The following is a 27,795-nucleotide window of genomic DNA, read 5'->3' as shown; positions in this document are numbered from 1 at the left end:
CCATGCTCTCCCCTTGAGCCTCAGCTGTGGGAAAAGGCCCATGGGGAGTCATGAAAGCCAGGTGATCCCTCTAAACCTCAATCTGATCCAGAGAGAGGAGGGAAAAAAAGAAAAAAAGCAATGTGCGCATTCCTGTAACAGCAATAATAACTGGATGCCTCCAGCATTTCTCAGAGAAAGAATTTTCATTTTCCCCACGCAGGATTTTGCCATTCCGAAGCAGCACTGCCTCTTTTGCTGCTGTTGGAGCACGGGGAGTCTGGGGATGCCGTTGCCTCTCCCTCTCTCACCGTTCACAAAAGCTGCAGTGTTCCCTGTCCCCAGCTGACTCGTCCTCCGAGGTCCCCCCTTTCCCTTGCCTGTCTCCAGCCATCAGCTCACGCATGCCTGGCTCTGCACAAGAGAGCCCGGGCTGTGTGTGCTCTCACAAAGCAGGAGAAACGTCAGTGTGGGAACACCAGGCTGTTTGCAAAACCTGCCCTTACTCAGTCATGGAGCTGTGAAAACAGCCCTACCTGCCTCTCCACCCTCTTGGTTTTACCCAAACACAGGGAGCCTCACGTTTCTGTTGTTGCAGAGACAGATGAAAGAAAGTTCCTTTTTCTTTTTCTTCCTGGCACAAAAGAGAGTGCAACATGCTCAGAAACAACGTGGTTCAACCACACCAACTATTCTGGGGACCTGTAGGAGGATCTGGAAAGCAAAGCTAATTTGTGTTTTTTTTTCACAGCTGATCAGCCTCCAGCACCAATACTCTTCTCATTTTGGGCATTTCACGTTTGTCTGCTTCAGAACCGCAGGACTCAGTTCTGTTCTCATCGATACCATAAAATGTTCTCTGCCTCAGTGTTGTGAAGACCTCAGCGAGGAAGAAGCCAAGCCTCTTTGACACACAGATTTTGGCAGGTTTCCCAAGATGATTTCTATGATCATAGAATCAAAGAATCACAGAACTACTTGGGTTAGAAGGGACCTCAAAGCCCACCCAGTTCCAAGCCTGTGTTGTGGGTAGTACCACCCAGCAGCTCAGGCTGCCCAGGGCCCCATCCAACCTAGCCTTGAGCACCTCCAGGGATGAAGTACCCACTGTTTCTCTGGGCATCCTGTGCCAGTGCCTCACCACCCTCTGCATAAGGATTTTCTTCCTAACATCTATCTTAAATCTCCCTTCTTTTAGTTTTAGATACTTGCACATCCACCTATGGGAAGAGTTTGGCCTCTGCCCATTTCCAAACACCTGATGAGGCTATTTCTGCTCTTACCAATTTGTTCAGTCACCTTGGGTATCTGTTCTCTGCCTAAGAGTTATCACCTATTGGCACTGAGATGTTTGTTTGTTTGTTTTTTTGCCATTTGGAGATGTGGTTTCATAGCATCATAGAATCATTAATGTTGGAAAACATCTCTAAGATCATCTTGTCCAACTACCAAAAACCCATCACCACTATGTCTACTACCCGAGTCCCTCAGTGCCACATCCACCTGTTTCTTACCACCTCTGGGGACAGCAACTCCACCACTATCCTGGGCACCCTGTTCTAATGCCTCACCATTCTTTCTGAGAAGTTCTTCCTGGTATCCAACCTGAACCTTCTGTAGTGCAACTTAAGGTCATTTCCTTTCATCCTATTGCTGTTACCTGGGCAAAGAGGCCAACACCCACCTCACCATAACCCCCTTTCAGGGAGCTGTATAGAGTAATAAGGTCTCCCCTTGTAGGGACTATAAACCACTGTTTCTAAGCACTTTGAGAGAGGTGGCTTCATCCTTACTTATAGTGTATTATTGCACTGATATGGTGGGACAGCCCCAAAGGTAGCTCTTTATGGAAAGCAATGCTAAGATAAATTTGACCACAAAAATCCCATTAATTTCCATATGTCACTGAGATCTCCGGTCGTCTTGGAAGAATCTTTCACTGGAGTGCAACATCTGTTCTGGCTCAGAAAGATGGTTGTAAACATCACATCTTAATTAAAGCTTTGTATACAGCCGTGGGAGATGTACCTAGGAAAAAAAATTCCCAATGGCACTGTTTTCAGGCTGGCAAAAAAACCCTGTCCTTATTCTCTCTTTTCTGTGAATGCCGATTCTGTCACGGTCAAAACAGAGCAGAGAGGAAACGCAGCAAAAGGACGCTGCCCCCTCTTGGCAGCGTGTCCCTTCGCTGGGGGAAATAACAATCCTTCACAAACAGTTCGATGAGAAACCACCCCCCCGGACATCATTTCAGAGGCAACAGATGCGGGTTACGCATTCAGAATGGGTTCTTCCCAGTGATGGACTCACATTTTACCTTTCTTTTCACTACACGGGAAATCTTTCTCTAAATGAAACGACTTCTTCCAGCCATGCAAAAATCAGGGTGATCTTTCTACGTGAGCTATTACCATCTCAATCTGGATCGCAAATTGACTGTGATGCAAGCTCTCCCTGTTCTCTATTTCCCTTTCAGACCTTGCAGCAAGTCTCACATATGCACACAACAGCTCTGTGAGCCTGTTTTCAGCATTCAACTCTCATTCAGGCACTGTGAGCTTCCCATAAAGTAGGATTTCATGAAAAAGCTCTTTTATAACATTTTTTGTTTCAGTGAGACTGAAATCAAATTGGAAACTCTTCAGAGGATACAGCAGCATACCGGAACTGTTAAAACATTCGATTTAGTTGAATGCATTCAAGAAAAGGACCTTTGCAGAGCACCCCAGATTATATCATGATACAAATATAAAAATGAATATTTTGAATATTTAAGTGAGAATGTGAGTTTTATTGAGCATCGGCTGAAGGATTCCGTGGCTCTCATGTCCCCCAGCTTCCTCTGAAGCCGGACAACATGTGAGATCCCCATTTCCAAAATATCTCTACAGGAGGTAAACTACATTCTACTCTAAATGTGTTTGTCTGACATGTTAATATCCATATCTGATCCAGGTGGCTTAGACTCCTTTGGTCAGTGGAAAGAAATAGGTCTTTGTAAGTGAAATTCATCAGACTCTAATAGTTTAGGATGAAATGAGAGACACTTCACTTTTCTCCATAGACTATAAAGGATGTTCTGGTTGACTAAATCAAATGAAAATATCAGTATTTCAAGTCAAAGAGTCATGGAATGATTTAGGCTAGAAGGCAATTTTGGAATTCATCTAGTCCAACACTCCAAAGCCGGATAAGGTTGCACAGAGCTTTGTCCAGTTGAGTATTAATAACTGATGGCCTTTTTGTCTTCATTGCACAGTATGAAACTTTTTCACTATTGGTTAGTCTGGCTTTGTTTTTCTCTATAATCCTCCATTAAGGAGGACTGTGAAGGGAGGAGTAAATCCCATCCCTGATTCCCTAGACCCCTGGTCAGAGGGCAACAATCACTGTATTCTTGGATATCTCAGTAGACCCTAAGATATTTGAGATTAAGTATTCCATACTCAAATGTTGAGATCTTTCAGAAAAGCTTTCTTTTCCATCAGAAAGTTTATAGCCAGCACTGGTGCTGAAGTGGGAAGATTCGGGCTAGGCCGCTAATTTATTTTCTATTTTGGGTTCATCCTTCCCTTGATAGCTGAGCTGGATTTGCACCTCTCGGTATAATCTGATGTTGGTACAGGCATGTGTTTTGCTGTTGGAAGCATAGCACAAAAGCTATCCTACAATCCAGGACATAGCTCATTCCTTATATGTCTTTCGGTCTATATAAAGCACTGCACAACTGAGTGCAAAGCAGATAGAAAGAGCACGTAGGTCACAACTGCAAGGCTGTGTGACTGTGTAATGGACTCTGTGATTGTATTCATTGGTTTTAAGCTCTGCTCTGTTTTCATTAATTCCATTTATTTTCTTCTTGTTTAGTAGATTTGGGATCTGCTTACTCTTTAAATTAACAAAAAATAAAACAGTGCAAAGCTCATCCTATTTTATTCCCACTTCTGTAAGATAACTCAGAATGAAAGTATAATAAGTCAGAATAAATGTGGAAAAGATGATGTTCAATCAATTCTGCCTGTTATGCACAGTGTTAACATAAATGTAAAGCATAATCAAGAGTTCATTCTGGAGCCATAGTGTTTTTTTCTGATGTCAGATGAATGATAGCATAGCCTCCTACTCAGAAAGTCCAGAATTGCAAAAATAAAATGGATAGAATTAATCAAAAGTTCAGAAGCTCGGTGATGTGTGTCCTTGTGAGAGCCCAGGCAGATCATTTCCTAGGGCTTTATTTTAAAAAGAAAATAAGAGCAGCATCAATATGCAAATGAGACATCCAAGAATGAGCAAGCAAGAGAAATACTATGACTATTTGTCTGGCTAGCCTCATAGACAGATATATATTAACAAAACAGGCTCAAAGTCATACACGGCTCTTGTTTGCATTTTAAAACACAGATGCATAGCTGTAAGTGTGTGGCTGTGCATGTAAATAAGTGATAAAAATATGGATGGATGGATACGCATTCAAATTAATTGGCACTTCTATTCAAAGATCAGGGAAATTGGTGCTTTCCATCATTTCTATTTAAATTGGAAGGAAGGTTCCTCCTTCCTAGACTTGTCTGCATATTCTCAAGCACAAAACAAACTTTTCTGAAATAACGGAGGCCTTCAACTTCATTGCTATGTTTCACATTTTCTGCCAGTAATTCTGTGTTCCCTCTCAAAATATTTCCCATGTGAGACTCTAATATACTGATCTTATCACCATATTCTTCCACAACAGTATTAATGTTCATTTTCTTTCAGGTATCAGGAAACAATGTTACTCAGTGTGGGGAAGAGTTGGGCCTCTTGAAGATGTCCCCTTCCAAGCTGATGAAAACGTATGTTTTCCAGGTCTTGCTCACAAAGCACCTTTCAAAATCTGGATCTTGGTCCCAGTGTAATGACTTGAACGGTACCCTCAGCACCACCTGTGACAATCTGTACTATGTCTGTTTCTTCCATTTTTTGCTAAACTAGGAGAAATTAATACTAGATAATGGATAATAAAGACTGTAATGAGCATCATTTTAGTAGTCAAGAGTTTAGAGCATCAAGTAGTAGTGAGAGGCTTTGGGAGGTTTCTTTAAGATCACTTGCTGGAGAAAAAAAAACAAACAGGAACTTTGAAAATGTCAAGGAAATGTAATGGGGTGATTTGCTAGAGTTTACAGTAAGAAAAGATTAGTAGTGCTCAACCATGATGAAAATATTCTAATGGTTTCTGTCAGTTCCTCAGGCCAAAATGTGAAAACAGATATTTACAGGGATATTGAAGGGCTAATTGGTCTAATTTGTCTTAACAGATACTGAAGGCATCATAAAGTTAAAATGGGAGAAACATAATGAGTACTTTAGTTTCGAGACATACACTTAGATAGAAGCTGAATATTGATCTAGATATGATGTAGTAGGAAAGAAACAAAGTTCCTTTCATTAAATTAACAGTGTGAAGCAATTTCCTAGGTAGTTCCAGTAGAGCAGACTTAGACATCCTACAATATAACTGATAAATCAGAGTAAGCTTTCATCAAACTGTCATCGGTCCCAGTCTGTGAATCCACCTGGGTTACATCTGATGGCAAAAAAAAAAAGTGTTTAAAAGAGATCTTATTTTGCAGTCATCTAATTCCTCTTCTCCTATAGGTCACTAGCCAAATTAAGGAGGAAAATATCCGGAAACTGTTGTTTTTTAAACAACATTTCATTTTGAAGTTTGCCCTCCTCCCCTCCTTTTACAGATCCCTAATGGCCATCACTCTAATTAGATTTCACAAGGGAAGTAATGAATTCCAATCTTTAACCAATGCGCTGAAGAACTTCAAAGTAAATATTCCTCATAGCGGCTGAAAGACCAAAGCCTGGCTGACTTAATTATAAGGCTTTGCAGTCAAGATGAACTACCAACCTTTGGTCCAATGTAATTCAATTTTCTCAGTTTAGTAGAACTGGTTCCATATTTGCACCATCCACCACAGCCACCTACAGAAGGGGTCAAACTGCTCCTTAGCAGGATATCTGATGCCCTTCAAGTTTGTCTAGGATAGTTTTCCACTGCTACATTTTCTGGTTCAGGCATGGTTTTGGAGATCTCTCTTGAACTTCTTCCATGAAGGAAAGGGATAAAATAGAATGGAAATGAAATGATCCTTTGCATTCTGTGGCCTTTGAGGTCTTTGCAAACCCATAGATGAACAAGGCACAGCGTCGCCCTTCCTCTCTGAGGTCTTCATGTCACCATAGGCTTTTGGCCAACAGTATTCCATTCTTCTCCTGTTTTTATGGGAGGTCTTGCACTCTTTAGAAATAAAGTGTTTTTTTTTTTTCATGCCAAATTATCTGTGATTATTTATTCACCTGAATTTTTAAACACACCCTCTTTGGCAACGCTTCTGCTCTCTATATTCGTGTTTTCACAAGCTTTTATTCATTTTTTTCTTGGCATTCACCTCTTAACAAGAGAATTTTGAACTCATGTCCGTAACCACACTTGCATTTCCCAAGCACTTACACATAGAGAAAGGTAATTCAGACTCCTTCAAACAAAGAACCAATCTGATCAATCACAGCTGCTCAGTAAATTCAAAACACAAGTAATGGTCTCAAAGAAACATTTATTTGTGATCCATCTACAAGGCTGAAAATATCAAATACTGCCAGACACCCTAAAAACTGCAATCTGCAAACAGCAGAAAAAATACTACAGCAACTTCAAATTGTTCCCCCAGCTCTCTGATAAATAAATAAGAATAAAAGTTCTGCTTCCCACAGTGGATAAGGCAGGAAGTAGGAAAGAATCCAAAGTTTCCTGAGATGGTCTGTAGAAACTGCATACTCAGTCAGAATTTGAGAACAAAATGGTCGAAGTTGTTTTCACTTGATTCATTAAGCCAGATGATTTGTGAAAACAGTAACTTGGAGTGTAACTACTACATTATTGCAACAACACTGATTTTCTCTGAAAGGCCCTTACCTATGCCTGGAAATTTTGATTACTTATAGAAGAAATTTTTATGGCATGCTTCTATCTAGAATAAAAATGTGTCCTGACATTCCTATCCTTTTTAAAAACTGCATTTCACACAGTGAGTCCTCTAACATTAGCCAAACTGATCTAAAAACTTGAAAGGACATTTTAGTATGCAGGGATAGACTTTATAGCTAGACTTTATAGCTTTTGAGAGACATGAGATTCACAAGCTTTTCAGCACAATTTCCAAAACTATTTTTTGTCCCAAAATTCATAGAAGAGAGCTGTTTTTTTGCTGTTGTTGTTTCATTTTGTTTTCTTCGCAGGTATTATGCTACTGGGGTGCCCTATTGCAGATCCAACTGAAAACTCACCTGCAGATGTCATTCAAATACATCTTGTGCAAAGCCATGGGTTTCCATTATTTCGGTGTCTTCTAGGAATTCTCCCCTCCCTCTTAATAGCTTTAAGAGTATCTAATACATTTGATGGTTCTGAAATTTTGGGATGCTGCTTGCATGGCCTGGAAGCCTGGCATGACCCTACAGATGTCTTGGTCTGTGAGTCTATCTAAAGTTAAAGATGAGAAGATTTCCTCAGCTGTATATGCAGTTTCTCATCTTGTGATCTATGCCAGTGGAATTACTGACTCCATAGCAGCCTTGCCCCCACAGAAGAATAAAAACACTGCAAATGCACAGGTGAGAAGCTTCTCCCTAACGCTTTCAAAGTATTCAACTACCTCAAGTTTTCAAGAACAACCAGTACTAAAATGTTTGAACATCTCACCAGGCAGTAGCTATGATGAAGGACACCAGAAACGTTTGTTGTTCCAAAAGAAATAATGGTCAAAATCATAGAGTCGTAGAATTGTTTGAGTTGGAAGGGACTTGTAAGAGTCATCTGGTCCAAATCCTCTGCAATGAGCAGGGGCACCTACAGCTAGGATTCCCATCCAGCCTGACCTCAGTTGTCTCTAGGGAAGGGGCATCCATCACCTCTCTGGGCAACATGTGCCAGTGCTATATTCCTCTTAAGATCTGCATCCTCTTGGCACTGCATCCTTGCCCAGAGTCTTAGGTGGCTACCATGTAATTAAGGAATAAATTCATCATATTTAGCACCTTTCTCCTCTTTGCCCTCCTAGGATGATTAGGTCCTGTCTCTGACATGCCCACTGTGAACTGAATTCTGCCATAGACAGAGTAGTGAGGCTGAGAGTAGAAATGTTAACAGTAAGTGTTCACAGGGGAGAGTACTTCTGCCTTTTAGTCAAGATATTCAGATGGGGCCCCACAGCAGCAGGGAGCCTGAACTTCTAAGTAAGAAATATGGGATTAACTCCATAACAAACAAGAAAAGATTCTTCAAAAATCTTAAACTCTCAGCTCGTGAGCCAAACATACCTCACGTCATTTATTCTCACAGTTAACTTCAGAGAAATATTGTGATAGAAAACCTTCCAAGTCTGCCGACTTGGGCTGTTGGCCAAGCTGAGTGAAATTTCAAAAAGCAGCTTCTCTTCTGCATCTTCAGCCCAGAAAGACAGCTGTACTAGGTGAGGTCTGATCTGCCCATCATTGCCATCATCCTAGTCCTAATGGGATTCCACAGTCCTGCCCATAGATAGTAGGTGCAGTGGTCATTCCTTGCTTCCCGTGATTAATTGTGATCCCCCTTTTTGATAGACTGAAAGCTTGCAAATGTATGGTATGCCTACATAGAATTTAAATTGGTTGGAGGGAGAGAGGGGAACTGGGACAAGTCGATCAGCACTCCATAGTCCAACTTCGCCATGTTCTTGGGAAGAATTCTAACTATATAAAGATATCTTGATAGAATAATAAAATCACCAAAGTTGGAAAAAACTTCTAAGATAATCCAATCCAACTGTCCATCTACCACCAATATTTCCCACCAAATCACGTCCCGCAATACAACATCTGACCATTTCTTGAACACCTCCAGAGTTGGTAATTCCACCAGCTCTTTGGGCAACCCATTCCAGTGTCTAATCACTCTCTTGGGGAAGAAGTATTTCCTAATGTCCAACCTGAATCTCCGCTGGTGCAACTTGAGGCCATTCTCTCTTGTCCTATTGCTAGTCACATGGGAGAAGAGGCTGACTCCCACCTCAGCACAATCTCCCTCCAGGTCACTCCTGAGCTTCCTCTCTTCCAGCCTGAACAATTCCAGTTCCCTCATCTGCTCCTCATACGGCCTGTGCTCCTGACTCCTCAGCAATTCCATTGCCCTTCTCTGGACATGCTCCCAGGCCTCTATGTCTTTCTTGTAGGGAGGGGTCCAAAACTGAACACAGTACTCGAGGTGCAGCCTCAGCAGTGCTGAGTACAGAGGAGACAACTATTTCCACCTGAACTGTGGGGGGGTTTATTCTGCTCCCCATCCAAGACCTCCAGGTCAGAGAGTAGAGTACCCTGAGGATAATTGGTCTGACTTTTAAAGATAGAGGTTAAGAAGGCACTGGGAACCTCAGCCTTTTCCTTGTCCTCAGTGGCCACGTTCCCCACCGCACCCAGTAAAAGATGAAGATTCTCCTTAGCCCTCCTCTTATTGTAAATATATTTGTAAAAAAAAAAAAAAAAAAAGTTTTTTGTTCTCTTTTACCCCAACGGCCAAGTAGAGTTCAAACCAGACTTCTGCCTTTCTAATTTTCTCCCTGTACATCCTAACAACTTCTTTGTACTCTCCTTGAGTTGTCCATCCCTTCTTCCACAGGTGGTAGATTCTCTTTTTTTCCTAGAGCCTCAGGAAAAGCTCCTTGTTCATCTACGCCAGTCTTCTTCCCTGCCAGTTCATCTTGTGGCACTGGGGGATAACCTGCTCTCATGCCTTTAAGACTTCCTTCTTGAGGAGCAACCAGTCTTCCAGTAACCCTTTTTACCCTTCAAGACTGAATCCTAAGGGACTCTCTCAACGAATGTACTGAACAGCTTTAGAAACTGTGGAAAACAGCTAAGCATAGGAAGAAGCTTGCCAACACTGCTTTCTGCTTCTGACAGTATGGTGAAGAGCGAACTTTTCCACATGGATGAACTCCTCTTTCACTACGTCTTCAATGTGCAGGCATAGAAATGTCTTCAAGATCACGATGCTGTCTTTTAATGCCTCTTCTATCCAACAGTATCTGAGCAAGATAAAAAGGCTGATTTTTGTTCCCTGCTTCTGTTGTTTGTGCTATAGCAGCCTCCAAGACTGCTGCAGAGCCAAGGAATGATGGGCTGTTTTTACAGCCTCAAATTTTGGCTTGAAAGAAAGTGGTTCATCATTAGCACGAGCAGTCTTTAACTCACTTGCTACAGGAATGCTGCTGTGTGCCCAATCTCTGATATCAATTGTAACAGTGGGCACAGAACATCACCCTTTTCTTCTAGCCTTATCCATCTAGATAAGGATTAATCAGTATGTACAAACGCAAAACATAATTCAAGGGATGAACATCCACTCTCACACACTGTTAAACTTTTTTATTATTATTTTTTTCACTGTAGAAACTGGGAAATTATATCCCCCTCTTAGTTTCCTCATGTCAGCTTTCCAACATTAGGTTTTAAAGCTTTTTGCTAAAGTTAAAAATGTTCTCCTACTATAAATCTTGTGTCAGCTCAAAAATACCGACTATTTTTCACTCACTGAGTTGAGCCTCGTTCATGAAGATTGCTTCTGGAACAATGCGACAGATTATGAGTTCTAGCAGGGAAGCCTAAAATAAATCCTAATTGAAGTGCAATAGAGTATGACTCTTTTGAAAAAGAAGGAATAGAGAGAGGCCAAGGTTATTCAATTAAGGCTCCTTCAAGCTTTTTTCGCACTGAGAAGCATAGCTTTGTGAAAAAAACAGTCCCTTGACAAAGTTCAAATGTCATTCTCTTTCTGAAAGAGCATGCAAGTGAAAACTGATTATCACCAAATTGACATTAATAGAGGGGAATTTAGAGAATTAAAGGCTGGAAGGATCATCTCATGAAAGACTAATGGAGTTAAATATCATAGCTAAACATTTACCAAAGGGAGCATAACAATCTACATGCTAGGAAGGAAATGTTTACTGAAGAAATAAGAGGATTGGCTCATGCACATGGATACACACAAATAGTAATGAGAGTTCTGTGGACAGTAGGCTCTCTTTTTTCAGCATGAATTGAGTTCTCAACATTTGTTTTACTTTACAAGAGCACATTTAGCTTTAAATATTTTATTTTCAGCCTGTTCTTAATTTTCAAAACAAGAAGAGTTGCTCTGAAAGATGGATGGAAACGTGTCATTCTGAAGAAATCATCCATCAGCATGTTTGAATCTTTACTCTTTGTCCTACAAGACATTTAAGTCAGAGCAATGTGAGCCCTCCATTTTGCAGGGCCTGCATTTTTTTGCTAGAAGACTTCTATGCTAAAATGCCAATATTAACTAAGGAAATGACTTCAGCTGAATTTTGCAGTTAGTGGTCAACATATATGCAGGCATTCTTCACTTAGGAAGCTATTCGTAAAGGAAATGACAGAAATATAATTTTTTAGAATCCAATTGTGCACTGGACCAGACACTGAAACCCAAGCCATGTTGCTCTGAGATACATTCCAGATTTCAAAACTATCTTTAGGTTTCACAGTCTTGTGAAGAACAAAAGCTGATTTATAGCCCCTGAAATCTCAAGTAAATGTGGGGCAGCTCAGACGATTTTTAGGGCTATCTCACCACTGTGCCATAATAATTTTTTTGACAGTATTGCTTATCATAGAACCACAGAATCATAGAATGGCCTGGGTTGAAAAGGACCACAATGATCATCTAGTTTCAAACCCCCCTGCTGTGTGCAGGGTCGTCAACCACCAGACCAGGCTGCCCAGAGCCACATCCAGCCTGGCCTTGAATGCCTCCAGGGATGGGGCATCCACAACCTCCTTGGGCAACCTGTTCCAGTGTGTCACCACCCTCTGAGTGGTGCCTTATGCTGACATCAATACAGACTGAAGGAATGCTGATACACAGATATCACTATCAGGGCTACACCTGTGTTGCAGCCACTGCTGAGCACATGGTTACACAAGCTGGGATGTTTCAGTGGTGGGATAACCTAACCAGGGTTCCAGCCGAATTGAAGGAACTGAAGAATGTCTGAGCATTTTAGATTAGGCAAGAAATGTCCACATCTACCCACAGGAGCTTCTCTAATTCACTTTTTACTCTGCTTACCTTTAAGTTCTGAAAGATTTCTACAGGGATGATGTAGAACAGAAAGCAGAAATTCAGAAAAAAAAAAAGTAGGTCTGGATAACCCTGTTTCATTTAATACCAATTTTATGAAGTGCCTATTAGAAGCACCTATTAAAACCTACTAGAAGATTTGAGCTACCTGCCACAACTTTGTTTTTAGAACTGACATTTTTTGACATTCATTCATGTGCAGGAAAGCCAAGCCCATAGCTTTCAAACAAAGAAAGCCAAAGCAGCACAGAAATGTTTTGCTTCACCAGTGCATGCACTTGAATATTCCTTTAGGACAGAGCTCAAAGAGAAATGTGAAGATACTTATATCAGATAGATAGGGCTTTCTATTGCTGTCACTGATAAAATCAGTTGAAACTGAAACACTGGGCCAAAATTATGAATCACTGTATAAGAACATTACATCACATAAGAGAAAGTGAAATTATACATCTTGAAATACAAACATTGCTTTTAGCTCCCCTCATAAAATGCTCTGTTGTATGGGCAGGCGCACCCCACATTTTCAAGTCTCAACCCATTTCGGATGTTTAGATGAAAAACAATCATGGTTATAGCTCGTGAGCCACATTTGCCCAAGAACAGAGGAAACGATCTCTTGGATAAAATTAATTGTGAAAATGAACTCCTGTAGTGTAGTGGCATATTGATTTTGTCTCAGATCCCTTTTCTCTTTCAGGAATCAAATGGAAATCCATCTCGTGCCCTTGCTCCCATGACTGTCAGAATCCAGGTTGCCCTGGAGACACAACGTCAGATTTGCAGAAGCAGAGCAGAGGCATCAGCCCTGCGGCCCTCCAGGGACTGTGCTGCTGAAATTCTTCTGCGGGCCTCCTTTGACCCTCACGAGCTTGCAGACAAAGGGAGGCAGCAAAGTATTTGTAACACAAGATGCTACTATAAATTAAACATTTACTAATGACAAATCAGAATGACGAATTTAAAAAGCTAGCTTCCTATTTCTCTGCATGCCTATGGGAAAGCTAGTAATGTTTTTTTTAGCAGCACGGCCACAGGCACTGTGTATTTAATGCAAGAAAAGCAGCAAAAGCTCTTGTTCTTGTGAAAACGTGATACCAGATAGCAATTAATAGCACCCTGGATACAAGGATATACCCAGTTGAGACAGTCCTTAAATCCACATACATTTCTAAATGAGCCATTCATCTAGAAACACTGGGTAGTATCTGCTGGAAACAGAAAGTAGAACAAGTCTGCCTCGCAGGATGAGCTTGCAGCCCATCCACAGAGGGATGCAAATCTCTCAGCAGGTCAATACATTATTTCCTCCGTCACGTATAAGATTTGTTGTTTCTGCCACTGCACTGTCCTGTTAAATTACTGAACAGGAGGCTCTCTGAGAACAAAAGCCTGGTGCACATGACATCAGTGTGCACACATACACACGCTGAGCCGCAGGATAAATGAGAGCAGCGCAGCTCCCTCCCTGCATCACCCAACAGCAAATTGAGCATGGAGTGTGGAAATGAGGACGGCAATGAAGGAATCCAGGAATACTGACTTGTTTGTTGTGTAGGCACTAGGAGCTTCTGCAGAAATCTGGAAAATGGGAATGGGTTAGAAGAAAAAAGTTTCACGCCGCTGCTAGAATTTAAAAAATGGCATATGCATACAATGGAAAGGAACAATAGTGCTGCTCTGCAGAGAATGGACCCATAGTCCCTGCAGGGGGATTGTGAGTGGTGCTGGACAGAAAGACAGTAATGGGCATGAGTTAAGCATGATGAAAAGAAGGAGAGAGGCAAAAAAAGATAGCTTTAGAAACCATGTTACAGTTTGGAAAGAGACAACAGAACTGTGGTGGTGCTGCATCACAGAAATACAGAAATAAAAAATAAAACCTTTCTCAAACATATCTCATACACTCCATTTTGATATATAAATGCAATTAAAGAGACCCATGTTCAGCACTGACATTAGCAAAAAATGTTAACTGCACAGTAATATTTACCCAAACCAATATTCATTGTGATCCTTTATTTGCAATCTCCTCAGGGCAAACCACAATCATAATTAATAATGCTATTTAATAACTTAATAATGGGGCAGAGGCAGCTAATATATTCATGAGTGAGGTTAATGAATGAGAACAGGTCAATAGGAAGGCACAGATAAACATTTCATGAAGTTTTTTAGGAGCTTCCCCAGTGGCAGTGAATCAGGTATGATCTGCTTGGGACCTTTAGTGAGCAGAAGTAATAAAAATGAGTAAATAAAAATCCTTCCATACAGATGCAAAATAATATTTTCTGCTTTTTATCATGACCTCGCTTTCAGCTTTATTATTATCATTATTTTTTAATCAGAAATAAATGTGTTATTTTTGGCAGTGATTCTGCATGATATACAACTCAACCCGTTTGGAAACTCAGTATTATTATTATTATTATTTATTTATTGGAGTTCTTTACCTCAGTGATCTATATACAAAAGCCCGCTCCCTGTCTTGACAGGTTTACAGTGTAGGTTCATTTAGTGCAAAAGAAGTAATGAACAAAGACTGTGCAATCAATTTGCCTTCTAAAAGGTAAAGCCTGTGGTGTTTCTTCTCATTCCCACACCCCCCAGCTTGCATAGACCTACTGTGACCTGTAAATGGTGTTTTTCTAAACAGACAAAAAGTCTTTGCTGTTGTTCTTAAGCAAGTAGCAACAAGCCAGGGCTTACCATCACTATCAAGTTACTGTAACTTACTGTGCTGTTTGAGCATTTGAACTGTGGTAGCTAGCATGGCCTCAAGGTCTTTTTACTCACTACAAAGCAAAATGCCGTAGTGTAAAACCATCTTGGAGGTGAGCTGGGCTAACAGCAGGCACGTGGGTACCTGTAATGTGCTTCAGCAGCTGAGCAGTACCTTGTAAGCTGAGTAACTCCACTGCTTTTGATTGCATGCTCTCAATCCACCCGGGAAGAAGATTAGGAAAGGAAGCTGACAAGCTCTGTCAGAGCTGTAGGTGCAGGGACTGAATGAAGGCAACATGGTGCTGCTGCCTCCGTACTTGAAACAGCAGAGGGGATGTTGCCTGCATCATTCCCCTGCTATATCAATCAGTGCCCATAAAATGGTTCACACTGAGATACTGGGGCACAGGGGCAGAACTGAAAGGTGAAAGCAGGTTGCTGTTCTTTAACCCAGCACATCAAGACAAGTCTTTAAGTGTACTTTTATCATTCTATACTTGGAATAAGTTGATAATACACATATATACAAACACACAATACATATACATGCCATACATGATTAGCTGCCATGCAGTAACATGCTTGGTAGCATTAAGATGCAGAGCGTTGTTCCTCCCGGATCTTGAACATCCAGTCTGACTCCAGCTGTGAACATCACAGTGAATTTACAGAAACCAAGAATGATGAAAATCATGGTGAGGTTTTCATGAGATAACTGGATCTTTATCCAAAAGAAAAACTGTGGTACTACAGTAGAAGGGGGATAATATTTCTAATAAAGTAGGAGCGTTGGAGGAAATGTTTTTAATATATAATTACATTCAGAGGGCAATATACTCAGTACCAAGTCTTTCTCTGACAAGTGCCATTCAGAAGTAAAATAAAAGCTTTTAAAATATCTGTTCTTGCAGCGGACAAAGAAACTTTTAATTTTGTGAGTTCTGAATCACAGTTCAACAAAATGAAAAACAGATTTCTCTTCAAGCACCTATATCGGAATAACATGGCAGATGATGGCACAGGCAAAAGTGCTCTACAGTGCTTTGCAAAATTCTGTTTGAAAACCCAAACACACACAGCAGCCAAGGATGGAAGAGCAAAATGAGCGAGCACTGTCCTCTAGTGGACAAAACACCACCGAACTTGAAGAGAATGGGAAGTCTCACTGTTCACATGTCAAAAACTATCACACAGAAGCAACAGTATTAGAGAATGGTTTGAGTTGGAAGGGATCTTAAAGGCCATACAGTTCCAAGACAACTGCCATGAGCAGGGACACCTCCCAGTACATCAGGTTTTCAAAGCCCTGTGCAACCTGGTCTTTCGACATCTGTTGCAACATCTAGAGGCAAATTTTCTATGGCCATAAGAAAACAGCGCACACTTTGAGTGTATAAGGAACATAAGCATGCCAACTGCTGGTCAGAAAAATTAACTGAGGCTACATCCTCTCTCATTTTTTTTATATTTATTAAATAACTTGGCACTTCGGAACTATCTAAGTGAACATTAGCAGAGCACGACTGATTTAAAGAAAAAAATTCTCAGGAAACATGAACATACATGCTATCTTATCTAGCTTATATTAAGTCTTAGTTGTATTTTTTTACAATTAAAAAGTGTTCAAATGAATAACATGGAATTGTTCATTTGGAACACAATAAATGAAACATTAATATGTTTGCAATATCTTTCTTGAGGGATCTTGCTCTGTCCTACCTTCAAGTTATTTTCTTTAAGCACCTTGGAGCACTTCCTTAAACTAATCCAAACAAAAACAATCCCAGGCACATAATTTCATAATGTAAACCTTTTGCTGAAATTATTACAGTGGGGTGTAACCCAAAGAGTAAATACAGGTTCCCTTTTCTTCATTAGTAATGTCAACTTTAAATTCATTCACAAGACTAATCCAGAAGCGAATTAAGACTTTGCTGGCTTTTTTGTGTGTGTTTTTACTACCTTAAGATAGTGAGGTTTATGGGAAATATTTGATCATGAAGGCAAGATAATAGGGGCTTGCATCTGGCTGGGAACTTGCATCTGGCATTACAGAAGTGCTACATTGCTGTTGTGGATTGTCCTTATTTCCTTTGGAACCTGTCTCACTAAAGAATTATTGGTTCCATACACAAGGCAGCTCTTCTTTCCTCAGAGTGGCAGGGAAGGGAAGAAGCAGGAGAACCTCAAGTCCTTTGTACTTCCCATTGCAAGTTCATGAAACAAAGAAGGAAGAAATTCTGTGAGGAGAGCACGATAACAGGCAACCGGACTTACTGTCTAAGTAATACTTTATATTATGGGATACTATGTCAGTCTTTGATTGATATGAAACCAATCTGTGTACCAAAGTTAATGCCATCACGAAAGTGAGAATAAAATTTATCAGGGTGACATGCAGTACAGAAAGTGATGTTTTGGTTCTGGTCTGTGACAGAATCATCTTGGATGTTCTCAGGAAGAATCCCACCACTCTCCAGAAGAATCCTTCAAAAAAGACAAACAGAAAACAAAACTTTTTTTTACATCTCCACATTTAATGGGAACAGTTTTAAACTGAGACAGGGGAGGTTTAGGTTAGATATCAGGAGGAAGTTTTTCACTCAGAGGGTGGTGACACACTGGAACAGGTTGCCCAACGAGGTTGTGGATGCCCCATCCCTGAGGCATTCAAGGCCAGGCTGGATGTGGCTCTGGGCAGCCTGGTCTGGTGGTTGGCGACCCTGCACATAGCAGGGGGGTTGAAACTAGATGATCATTGTGGTCCTTTTCAACCCAGGCCATTCTATGATTCTATGATTCTGTAATTTACACTATTCAGAAAGAATCTCAAGCACCAACTGAACTAATTGTGCTCATATTGTGGTCAGGACTTTTATTCGTTTTTCTTTCTTCCAACATTAGACTAAAATGATTGCTTTTCTGCAGCCATTAGAAACACTTAATTTGAATATATGTATATATAATCCAAAAACTAAAAGTATGACAGCAAAATAATAGTTGAATCCCAGCAAAGGTTAGTAGATACCTTTCATTCAAAAGGTATAATTTGTTGATCTGCAAAGTACTAGAGATCACTTTAAGATGGAGAGGACCCTCACCATAATGCTGCTGGGCAATGCTATTTTGGTAACTAATGTGGAATTAGCACTGTGAGTTCTTTTGTTTTCATATCTAGTTTACTCAGCACAAAAATAGCCAAAATAAAAAACCTATTTGCCATGGAAATGCACTCTGCAGACTTACCGTGTTGCTCTTCTAATATCAATATATGGAGCTGCAGAGTCAAACTGTCGCACACACTTTGGATCAATTCTGTGAAACTCTTCAGCTGATTCACGAGGAAGTTTATAGCAGCAAGGTCCTACAGATGGACCCAGGACCACAAGGATATCTTTCACATTACAGCCGTATTCAGATACCATAGCATTTACTGTGGCCGTGGAAACTCCTAACAGTGTGCCTTTCCATCCTGTGAGAAATGAGAGGGTGAAAAAAAAAAATCTAAATTTTCTCTTCAACTTTGTATTAAGTAAAAGTATGTTACTATTAAAGATCCAGCAAAAGTAGTGCTTAAAAAATAAACAAATGTCAAGTTTTATATGATGATGTGATATGATGATTACATCATCATTTTATGGAGATTTAAAATGGAGAGGAATGTTTGCATTAGGATTCCAGAGTTTCTTCTTTCAAGTGTCCTTGTTTTGGCAACTAGAACATACCTTACAGCTCCTCTGATCCTGCAACATTTAAAGCAGCTGAGAGAGCTGGGATTGTTCAGTCGGGAGAAGAAAAGGCTCAGAGGAGACCTTATTGCTCTCTATAACTGCCTGAAGGGAGGTTGTAGTGAACTGGGGGTTGGCCTCTTCTCTCGTGTAACTGGTGATAGGACTAGAGGGGATGGCTTCAAGCTGCACCAGGGGAGATCTAGGCTGGACATTAGGAAATACTGCTTCTCTGAAAGAGTGGTCAGGCACTGGAATGGGCTGCCCAGGGAGGTGATGGAGTCACCGACCCTAGAGGTGTTCAAGGAATGTTTGGATTTTGTGTTGAGGGACATGGTTTAGTGAGAGCTATTGGTGATAGGTGGATGGTTGGACTGGATGATCTTGTAGGTCTTTTCCAACTTTGGTGTTTCTGTGATTCTGTAAATGGGGATTTATCATGACAGAAACATGCTACAGTCAGAAGCGTATTTTTGTAATATGTTGCAAATATTTGTACTGTTATTTGAGAAAAAAAGAGGAAAAAAAAAAAAGAAGGCTTAGGCCTCCAGCCTCAGACTTCACACTTTGACATTATTCAGAATAGGTTGAAGGAAACACGTCTTCGAGTTTTTCTACCTCAATGTGAGTCCTAGGAAGTCTTTGCATTGCAGTGCGAGTGTCTCACTCTGAAGGCCAGGTTATCCTAATAACTTTTCCTGTTTTCTACATCCAAAGACTGAAATGACCCTATATCTGATTGTCTGTATTTGTAGCAACATGTGTTCAAGTTAGACATCAACTGAGGTGGGACTGGACAAGAAGGAAAGGATTTAGGAAAGGAAAACTTTAAGACTGTGAAGATTGTGATGTGGGAATGAGGGTCGAAACTAGGGAGACAGACTGTGGGAGTTCAGACTGTAGATGGGAGGTATTCTTGGAGAAGGCACTAGTATGTGTTTGGGGAACCATGTGGTAGGTCAGAGAAGGCAGGACTAGAAAAATGAAGAGGCAGCAAAGAAAGGAACAACTACAGATTGACCATGTTTTACAGTTTTTAGTGTATGAACACTTAACAGTGTATAGTTTCAAATTCTTAAAACTTTCAAGAGTGGATAAAATTCTCTCCATCTCTTCTTCCCATTATAAACCACAATTTTCCCCTTTCTGCCAGACAGTCATGATAGACTTCGCACTCCTCTTAATTTCCCTGACCTAAACTCAGGGAAAATCTCAGTTGTTGGAGAACAACAACTTTATTGAAGGAACGTCAAAGTCTTCATCCTCTTAGGACGAGTCACAGATCTGTCTTTATTTTGGATAATTTTTTTGAATGCATGAATAACTGTATGAAGTAGATGATTACTCACAAGTTCTATGTAGGGATGAAGCTTCCCACCATATAAAGGTGAGTACTAGCATCAAAGCTGTGAATAAACTCTCAGCTCTGCATTATCCCTGATAAATATAACTTTTTTATGAAATAAAACAGCTCCAACAGGAAAATCTTATCACAGTATACATGATCTAGCCTAACATTTGGGACGTATTCTAAAGTTAGACATATCTCCACTCTGTCACACCCATCCCTGCTTTGGTTTTACACTCATTGTCTAGGCCAACCAAATGTTTCATCTGATCAAAAATGATTTTTGTGGGCACTGGATTTATAAATGTTCTTTACACATGAAGTTTGATGGCGCTTAGAAAATAATTATTTAGTTTTCACACCCAGAAAAAAAAAGTACACAATTATTATTACATCTATGAAATCAACAAATTTCATAGCTTATTAAACAAGCTATTCTCAAAATTAATCTTTTCAATATAAATAGTTAACAGGCAGCGGTCTAAACTGTAATGTAAGCTTTCATCTATTTATTCTCTGTGTACTTTCAGTTGCTAATTTGTAATTCTTTGTCCAAATTTCCCTTAACAGGGGTCTTCTAGTTATTTTGACCTCTGTGATTTAAAGTCCTTACCAGAATGAGCAGCACCACAGACTTTTCTGACAGGATCAGCAAACAGCAATGGTATGCAATCAGCCCCTGGAGCTGCTATTGTAACACCTTTCTGATTCGTAACTATTCCATCATAGCTGTCAGGCTCTGTCTTTCCCATAACACACACAGCATTAGCATGATCAGTCTGTCAAAATAAAAGCACAATGCGTACAGCGGTGAGATAGTAAAAAACATTCTGATTAATGCAACTTGGTTGTGGTTTTGGTTTTGGTTGGGATTTTTCTTGCATAGAAAAATCTCTTCTGCACCAATTGCTATGCATGGAAATCGGGCACTCTCTTGTTCAAATGCCATGCAGATGTATCAGTAGAGAGACACTAAGGAAGTGGTATTGTTTGTTTGTTTGTTTGTTTGTTTGTTTGTTTGTTTGTTTTTAAGAAAACCTGCATTGATTGTTTTTCTGATAACTCTACTCTGTGGTAAATCAAAAGTTAGAATATACTTGGAAGAAACAATGCTGCTCCTCCATATTGTACCAATGGCTGACAGTCTGGATGTCAATTTCCTCATTTAAAGTGCCAGGATAAATGTTTCAATTGCCCTGCTTTTTGCAGGTTCTTACTTAGAAAGATAAAAGTAATACCTACACTTTTAGCCAGTGATATATAAAGGAAGATTTGATTATTTTACATAAACACATTGTTTGATAAGATACCTTGACTCTGTGAAAGTTCTCTGGATTAAATCCTGCAGCATTAGCAAGCCTGCGGAGGTTTTCTTTAACAACGGCTTGTGGATCCCTCCGCTTGGAACTGCTGAAAAGATTGCAGGAGCTTAGAGTTGGTATGTAGGAGATCCCACCTGTCCTTGTGGTGAATCCATGTAGGAAGATGTCATCTGACAAAGCAAGAAAGACAACAAGCAATTGCTTCCAACACAAGACCAGTCCAAATATTACATGGCTTTATACTGAAGAGAACTGAAATCAGACAAAGAAGTTCAGTGCTGCTTTATCTCTTATTCAACTCTGCCATTTAAATTCTCCCTCTTGTTCATAATCATAATTCTCTGAGAGGTTTGAGGAGATGGAGGCCAGGCAGATGTTGCCTGGCTCCTTACAGAGGTGTTGTGCAAACCTAAGAGAAGAGGCAACTCATTCAGGAAAGGAGAATAGATTTTTAAATCAACATTTAAAAATGTTAAAAATGCCCCATCCCTGGAGGCATTCAAGGACAGGCTGGATGTGGCTCTGGGCAGCCTGATCTGGGGTTGGCAACCCTACACATAGCAGGAGGGTTGAAACTCAATGATCATTAAGGTCCTTTTCAACCCAGGTCATTCTATGATTCTATGATTTCAAGGTGGCAAATGAAATATCAGTTCTCAAGTCTTCAAGAATCTCAAACATCTCTTTGAAGTACAGTGGAAGGATCAAGAATTTCTTGCATTATTGGAAAAGTCAAAAGTCCTCTGTTTTTACAGTATAGAGTCTTTATTGTGATCTCATGCACCAAAAAAGAATTGCTGGGTTTCATGATGGGGTGAGGGTTCTGCATGGCAAAGCTGAATCCTGAAAGAAAGCCCCAGTACCGGTACTTGCTGTCTTGATAGTTGATAAGCTTAGTGACACAATCAGAGTTAAGTTTTGAAATATCTTTTATGCAGTTTGATAAAAGTCACAGAAAATACTTGAAACATAATAAAGGCAGATGGCTTTAAGTAACCTTCGTTCCTTTCATTTCCTGGATCACTTCAGACACATTTTTAAGGGAAACGCAGTTCCAAATTTTTGCAGTAGGAAACCTCTGAACCAAGAGACCCCATAAAAGAGACATGATGCAGTAAGCTGGGCTATGTCATAGCAGGGACATTGAGCCATGAGTCTGATTAACCAGGCATGCATGAGGCTGCGGACTGGGGAAAAAGTCCTACCCTGCCTTTCCACAACATGACAATAACTCTCAAAGCATGTAATTCTCAGATAGAGGGGAAAGAGATTTTACTGTCTGCAAAAATGCTCTCTTTGACCTAGGCCTCTCTCTCCTCTGACCATGTTCTGGAAAACATTTGCAGGTCTTTTACTGTATTTGCACTGTCACTTCCCCTCTTACAGACGTGATACACTATTACAATACCACATGGAGATATTTGCTGAGATATTTCCACATCTTACCCATTTTGCAATACCCTTGAAGAAATATGTTCAGGAGCAGTTTACATAAAATCTGTTAGTTGGGATAACACTCTACCTGGAATTAGGGAAGATTTGAGGATGGTGAGCTCCCCTTTCAAGCTTGGCAGGCTTTCCAAGTGCATCTGAATCTCACTTCGGATAAGTGCCACATCCTGAGTAGGAACTGTTTGCTCTTCACTCTCTGGTCCAATTGTCTGCAGATTATTACAATCAGATGCCACCTTTAAATCCTCAAATTCAAACTGGTAGACTGCAGTAAAGAGATGGTCTATATATACTTTCATTAATTCTTTCCTTAGGGAGGGGAGAATGACTTTAATGATGCTTAAGTCCTTTTCATCAAGTATTTGTTTGATGGTGTACAACACAGCCGCTGTAGTCTGAGCACATACCACCTCAAGTCCTTCCTTCATACTCTGGAAATCTCTCAGAGCTGGAAACAAGGATTCTTGTTCACCTTTCCTTTCACTCTCTGGCATCTGGCAACACATGACATAAACAAATGGAGCAGGAGTGGAAGAGCACTTCTCAATAGTTTCCAGGGTATTACGCAGTACTCCTTGAATGTCATCGTGCAAGGTGGCTGGCAGGCTGAACAGATCAATCAGTACTGCTTCCACCATATTCCTGGCTACTTAAAAATTCCTACAGGTAGAAAAAAAAAAGGGGGGTGGGGGGGGAAGGGAGGAGGTAAGGTAAGCTGACACCTTCAGTTTAAATACAGTTATGTTGTTCAAGCAATGCTTTTAATGGTATCACGTAGATAACGTGACAGAGCAATAGTATTTTTTTAGAATTTCCTCTACTCCATAAAAAGATAATGCAGAAGTAGTATGGCAGCAAAATAAGTTTATGACAGAAAGAAGGGGTGCTACCCAGGGGGACCTGGACAACCTTGAGGAGCAGGCCCACTTGAACCTAATGAAATTCAACAAGGCCAAGTGCAAGTTGTTGCATTTGGGTTGCAGCAATTCCACGTGTGTACAGACAGGGAGAAGAACTCCTTGAAAGCATCCCAGCAGAGAATGACTTGGGGGTTCTGGTGGACAAAAAAGTTGAAGTAAGCCAGCAGCCCAAATCCAGGCTAACTGTATCCTGAGCTACATCAAAAGAGGAGTGACCAGCAGGATAAGGGATATGATTATTCCCCTCTGCTCTACCCTTGTGACGCCCCACATGGAGTTCTGTGTCTGATCTGTTCTATTTGACCTGGGTCCCCTAACACAAGAAAGACGTCGAGCTGTTGGAGCAAGGCCAGAAGAGGTCATGAAGATCATCTGAAGGCTGGGGCACCTCTCCTATGGAGAAAAGCTGAAGGAGCTGGGCTTGTTCAGCCTGTGGAAGAGAAGTGTCCAGGAGATGTCATTGCCTAAAGGGAGCTTAGAAACAGAAAGGAGATGGAATTTTTACATGGGCAGATAGTGATAAGACAAGGGGGGACTGTTTTAAACTAAATGAAGGGAGTTTTAGGTTGGATGTTAGGAGGAAATTATTTACTCAGGATGGAGAGGCCCTGGGGCAGGCTGCCCAGAGAAGCTGTGGGTGCCCCATCCCTGGAGGCACTCAATGCCAGGTTGGATGGGGCCCTGGGCAGCCTGAGCTGGTGGCTGGCAACTTTGCCCGCTGCAGGGGACTTGGAATTGGGTGGGCTTTAAGGTCCCTTCCAACCCCAAGCCACTCTCTGATACTGTGATTCTATGAAAAACAACAGGAAATTGAAATTAACTTACATACTTTTTAGTTTGTCTACCATCTCACCTACCTAAATTTTATCTGAGATCAGAGATGAAAAAGGGCTTGTCCTTAACATTAGATGCATTGAATCACTTAACACACATTAACATACTGATCTTCTTGATCTCTGACTGTCAAGACCTTATGTGAGGGGTATCAAACAGGGAAGTTTTCACAATTTAAGCTTGCTGGGAGAGGAGGAGATTCTAGAACAATTTTTTGGAGGCACTTCATACATTTGCTGCTGAGATGGAGCTTGTATCTGATACTCCTCCTGGCAGTACTGGGGCTGGGTTCTGAATACAGCCACATACTCACAAGATATTTACTTCTGCCCTTCCGCATTACCAACAGCATCAATTTGCTTATTTCTGACTTCTGCTTTGGGGGTTATATGTTAGGTATAGTTCTTCTTCTCAGGACACATAGGAACTCAGCACAGGATACTGAAACTTTACCAAGCAATGCAAGAAATAAACAATCCTCCTGTTTCAGTTTCTGCTAGCTGCTATCATCCTGTAGTACGTAGCTTGTCTTGTGGATTGTGAGATACTTCCATTTTTTATTTTTTGTTTGGTAGCTTCCTTGTACAGAAATGAACTGTTCATGAACACAAATTACTAGTTTACAGGAACAACGAATTTGAGTGTTATGAGTCTTCAAACTTAGTGCTCCACTACCAGAGCCATAGATATCAGATAATGTCTGGGACTGTTCTCCTGTCCCAGTTCTCATTTTCCTCTAACTACACACTCTGGCTTCACAGTATTTCATTATCAAGCAGAACATGCAGTGTCAGTGTGCACTTGAGGCCTATCACCATGGGACACTTGGTGCCCTTCCTGGCATTTTGTAGTTGATAGTGGACCCTAGTTTCTACACTCAAATGAGAGGTCAAATGCTCTTCTTGTCTTAATGGATTGTTTATTCAGAGCAGGTTTTACAGAAAACGTCTTTTGTTTTCTTCATTGTTCTTTCCTCCAGACTGGAAGAAAAACAATCCTGACTGAAAATGGTATTTTCCTTTCTGCGAATTGAACACTTACAAAGATTAATTAGAGACTATCAAAGCTGGTGAGCTGAAAGTATCAAAATGTGACAGCAGATAAAAGCATCTGCCAAGGAATTTACGACTCTTGATTTTGCTCAGGGTATTATTTACACAGAACTGATCACAGACATTAGAGAAAACAGCTTGCTCAGGAAACAGCGTCGAAAGAGGCTCATGTTAAAGATCGCAGCTTGGGAAATCAGGAGATTTCCTTCCTTACCCTGGCACTCTCTGTGGGAGGTCGGTAAGAGTATGACAAGTTCTAATCTAGGTATAGCTAATTGCCCCAGCAAAGGCAGTACAACAGTGGGGTGTGGTAGAAAAATAGATTACTGCTCCACTTCAGATATGTCAATAGAGGAGAGTTAAGTAGAGCTCATGTCCATCCTCATACTTCCCTGTAGAAATACCACTAAAGAAGGGGTGGAAGGAAAGTGTTTGCTGAAGGAGAGGTAACTGCCTGCATAGTTATTAAGCCATCTGTGCATTATCAGAAGTGTGCAGAGGCAGATATTGAGATGTATGCACAGAAACAATGGGGCTGATTCACCCTCCAACCCTTCCAGTTTTGTAGCAGAGGCCTACTGTTTACAGCAGTGTCAGAAGTACATTTGCTTAGAGTTATAGTAGAACTTCATGACTGCTTTCTACGTCCTCCAAACAAAATCCTATTCAAAATACAGCCTTGCCAAGCAAAGCAATGTTTTGGCTTATCAGAAATGCATTCCTGATTATTCAGATTTTAAGCAACACGCTCTACACTCCCAGTGTTCCATGGAGAGTCACACTGCACGTAACTGAATGAAATGCATTTAAAAACGGAGTTGCGCATTTCTGTACACGACGTAAGACAAATACTTGCACCAACTTCAAGTCAAGGCCACTTGTTAACTGTTTCACTTACCCTCTGAATCTCTGTCCGCACAAAAATTTGGACAGTAAAATGATCCTCTGGCACAGACTTCAAGAAAATATAATAAAACATGATGAGGAGAGGAGATCGAGAGTGACAGAGAAAGGCAAAGGTAATATAGAAAAGAAACTGTAAAGTAAAAAAAACCAAGTGGCAGAGACAACCCAGAAAGATGTCTTGCTTTTTAGCAATTTTCAAAAAACCCAGATGTCTAATTCATAAAATTGGTCTAGACAAGATTGCTGGCAACTTCCTGCATCTGTGAATCTTACTGGTCACGGTCACGTTATCTTACAGAAACTCAGAGAAGGAAAGAAATATTTAACATTGCGAAAAAAAGAGATACCCAGAGAAAACAGATCACAAAAGCAATCCAAGTGAACAAGTACAAGAGCACACTTGCACTAAAATTTCAAAAACAAAGAACTAAAAAGGGAAAAAAGTCATACAGACCTCTTAACTTTGATTAAAATATTCTGCTTCTCTTAACTTAGAAGTATTTAGGTAAGGTGGAAGAAACAAATCACCACTTAGAATGAAAATACTGAACATATGCAATTTTTATCAGTAAACTCGAGAGTTTAAAGCACAGGAATTTACTTACACAGGCAGAAAGTTCTTTCAACCTCTTGAAAGTTATCTGATGTAAGCACACATTGCCAGCTTTATATATATTACATCTCACAGTCAGTCCTGCAGCTGATTTCCACAAAGTGGAAATTCCTATTCTAGGTAAGATTGGAGTGGGAACCTGTATTTCTTCTTCATGATGAGACCCTGCTCTGTTGCTGTCACTGGGCACAGGAAATAACAAATGGCACTGAAAAGCACCCGGAAGCAGCATTAACTCCACCATGAAACCCACTTCAGTCATCACACCTAATTCATTAGCATTGCACAACCTTGGATTCAAAGATGCACGGCATACCAGAGCAGAACAAGAATACAAAGAAGTTAAGGAAGCACTTGCGCAGATTGAGAGATTCCTCTTCTAAGGTACATGTAAGGCAAGGCACATGTAGCTGCATGTTCCAGCCAAGGATTTGGCAGTCAGTCGAGAAAAAGCACATTCAGCAGAACTCAGGGGTTACGAGAGGCCAACCCTCAGCCACAGCCTGCGACATGGAAGGCAGCTTGGCTTTGGAGCAGAGGAAAATTTTGCAGAGCTTAGTATAAAGAGTCTGAGTGTTTGGACAGGGCAATGAAGTGGTCAAAAGGCAAGTGGGGGAAAGAGGAATTTGTATCAGGGTTGTTCCAAACCATTTAGTAATAAATGTGTTTTCTCAGCTGTGTTAAAATCAGTCATAGCAGATAAGTATATGGCAACTGAAGAAACAAGCAA

At 40.6% G+C, this 27,795-nt stretch overlaps 1 protein-coding gene across 1 annotated transcript; it reads right to left on the bottom strand.

Moving 5' to 3' along the window:
• Nucleotides 1-14,463: 14,463 nt before the first annotated feature.
• LACC1 (laccase domain containing 1) lies at nt 14,464-27,723 on the bottom strand. Its single transcript, XM_010728833.3, has 6 exons — nt 27,058-27,723; nt 22,811-23,400; nt 21,277-21,458; nt 20,580-20,745; nt 18,137-18,362; nt 14,464-17,377 (listed from the first exon to the last, which is right to left on the bottom strand). Exons 2-6 carry the CDS (start codon nt 23,376-23,378, stop codon nt 17,203-17,205), a joined length of 1,317 nt encoding a protein of 438 aa, XP_010727135.1. The 5' UTR covers nt 23,379-23,400; nt 27,058-27,723; the 3' UTR covers nt 14,464-17,202.
• Between the last annotated feature and the right edge of the window lie 72 nt (nt 27,724-27,795).

The sequence above is a fragment of the Meleagris gallopavo genome, chromosome 1 (assembly GCF_000146605.3).
Source record: "Meleagris gallopavo isolate NT-WF06-2002-E0010 breed Aviagen turkey brand Nicholas breeding stock chromosome 1, Turkey_5.1, whole genome shotgun sequence".
In the NCBI taxonomy this organism is placed as follows: Eukaryota; Metazoa; Chordata; class Aves; order Galliformes; family Phasianidae; genus Meleagris; species Meleagris gallopavo.
Note: the sequence above shows the minus strand (reverse complement) of the source record. Positions and strands in the feature narration are given on the sequence as shown.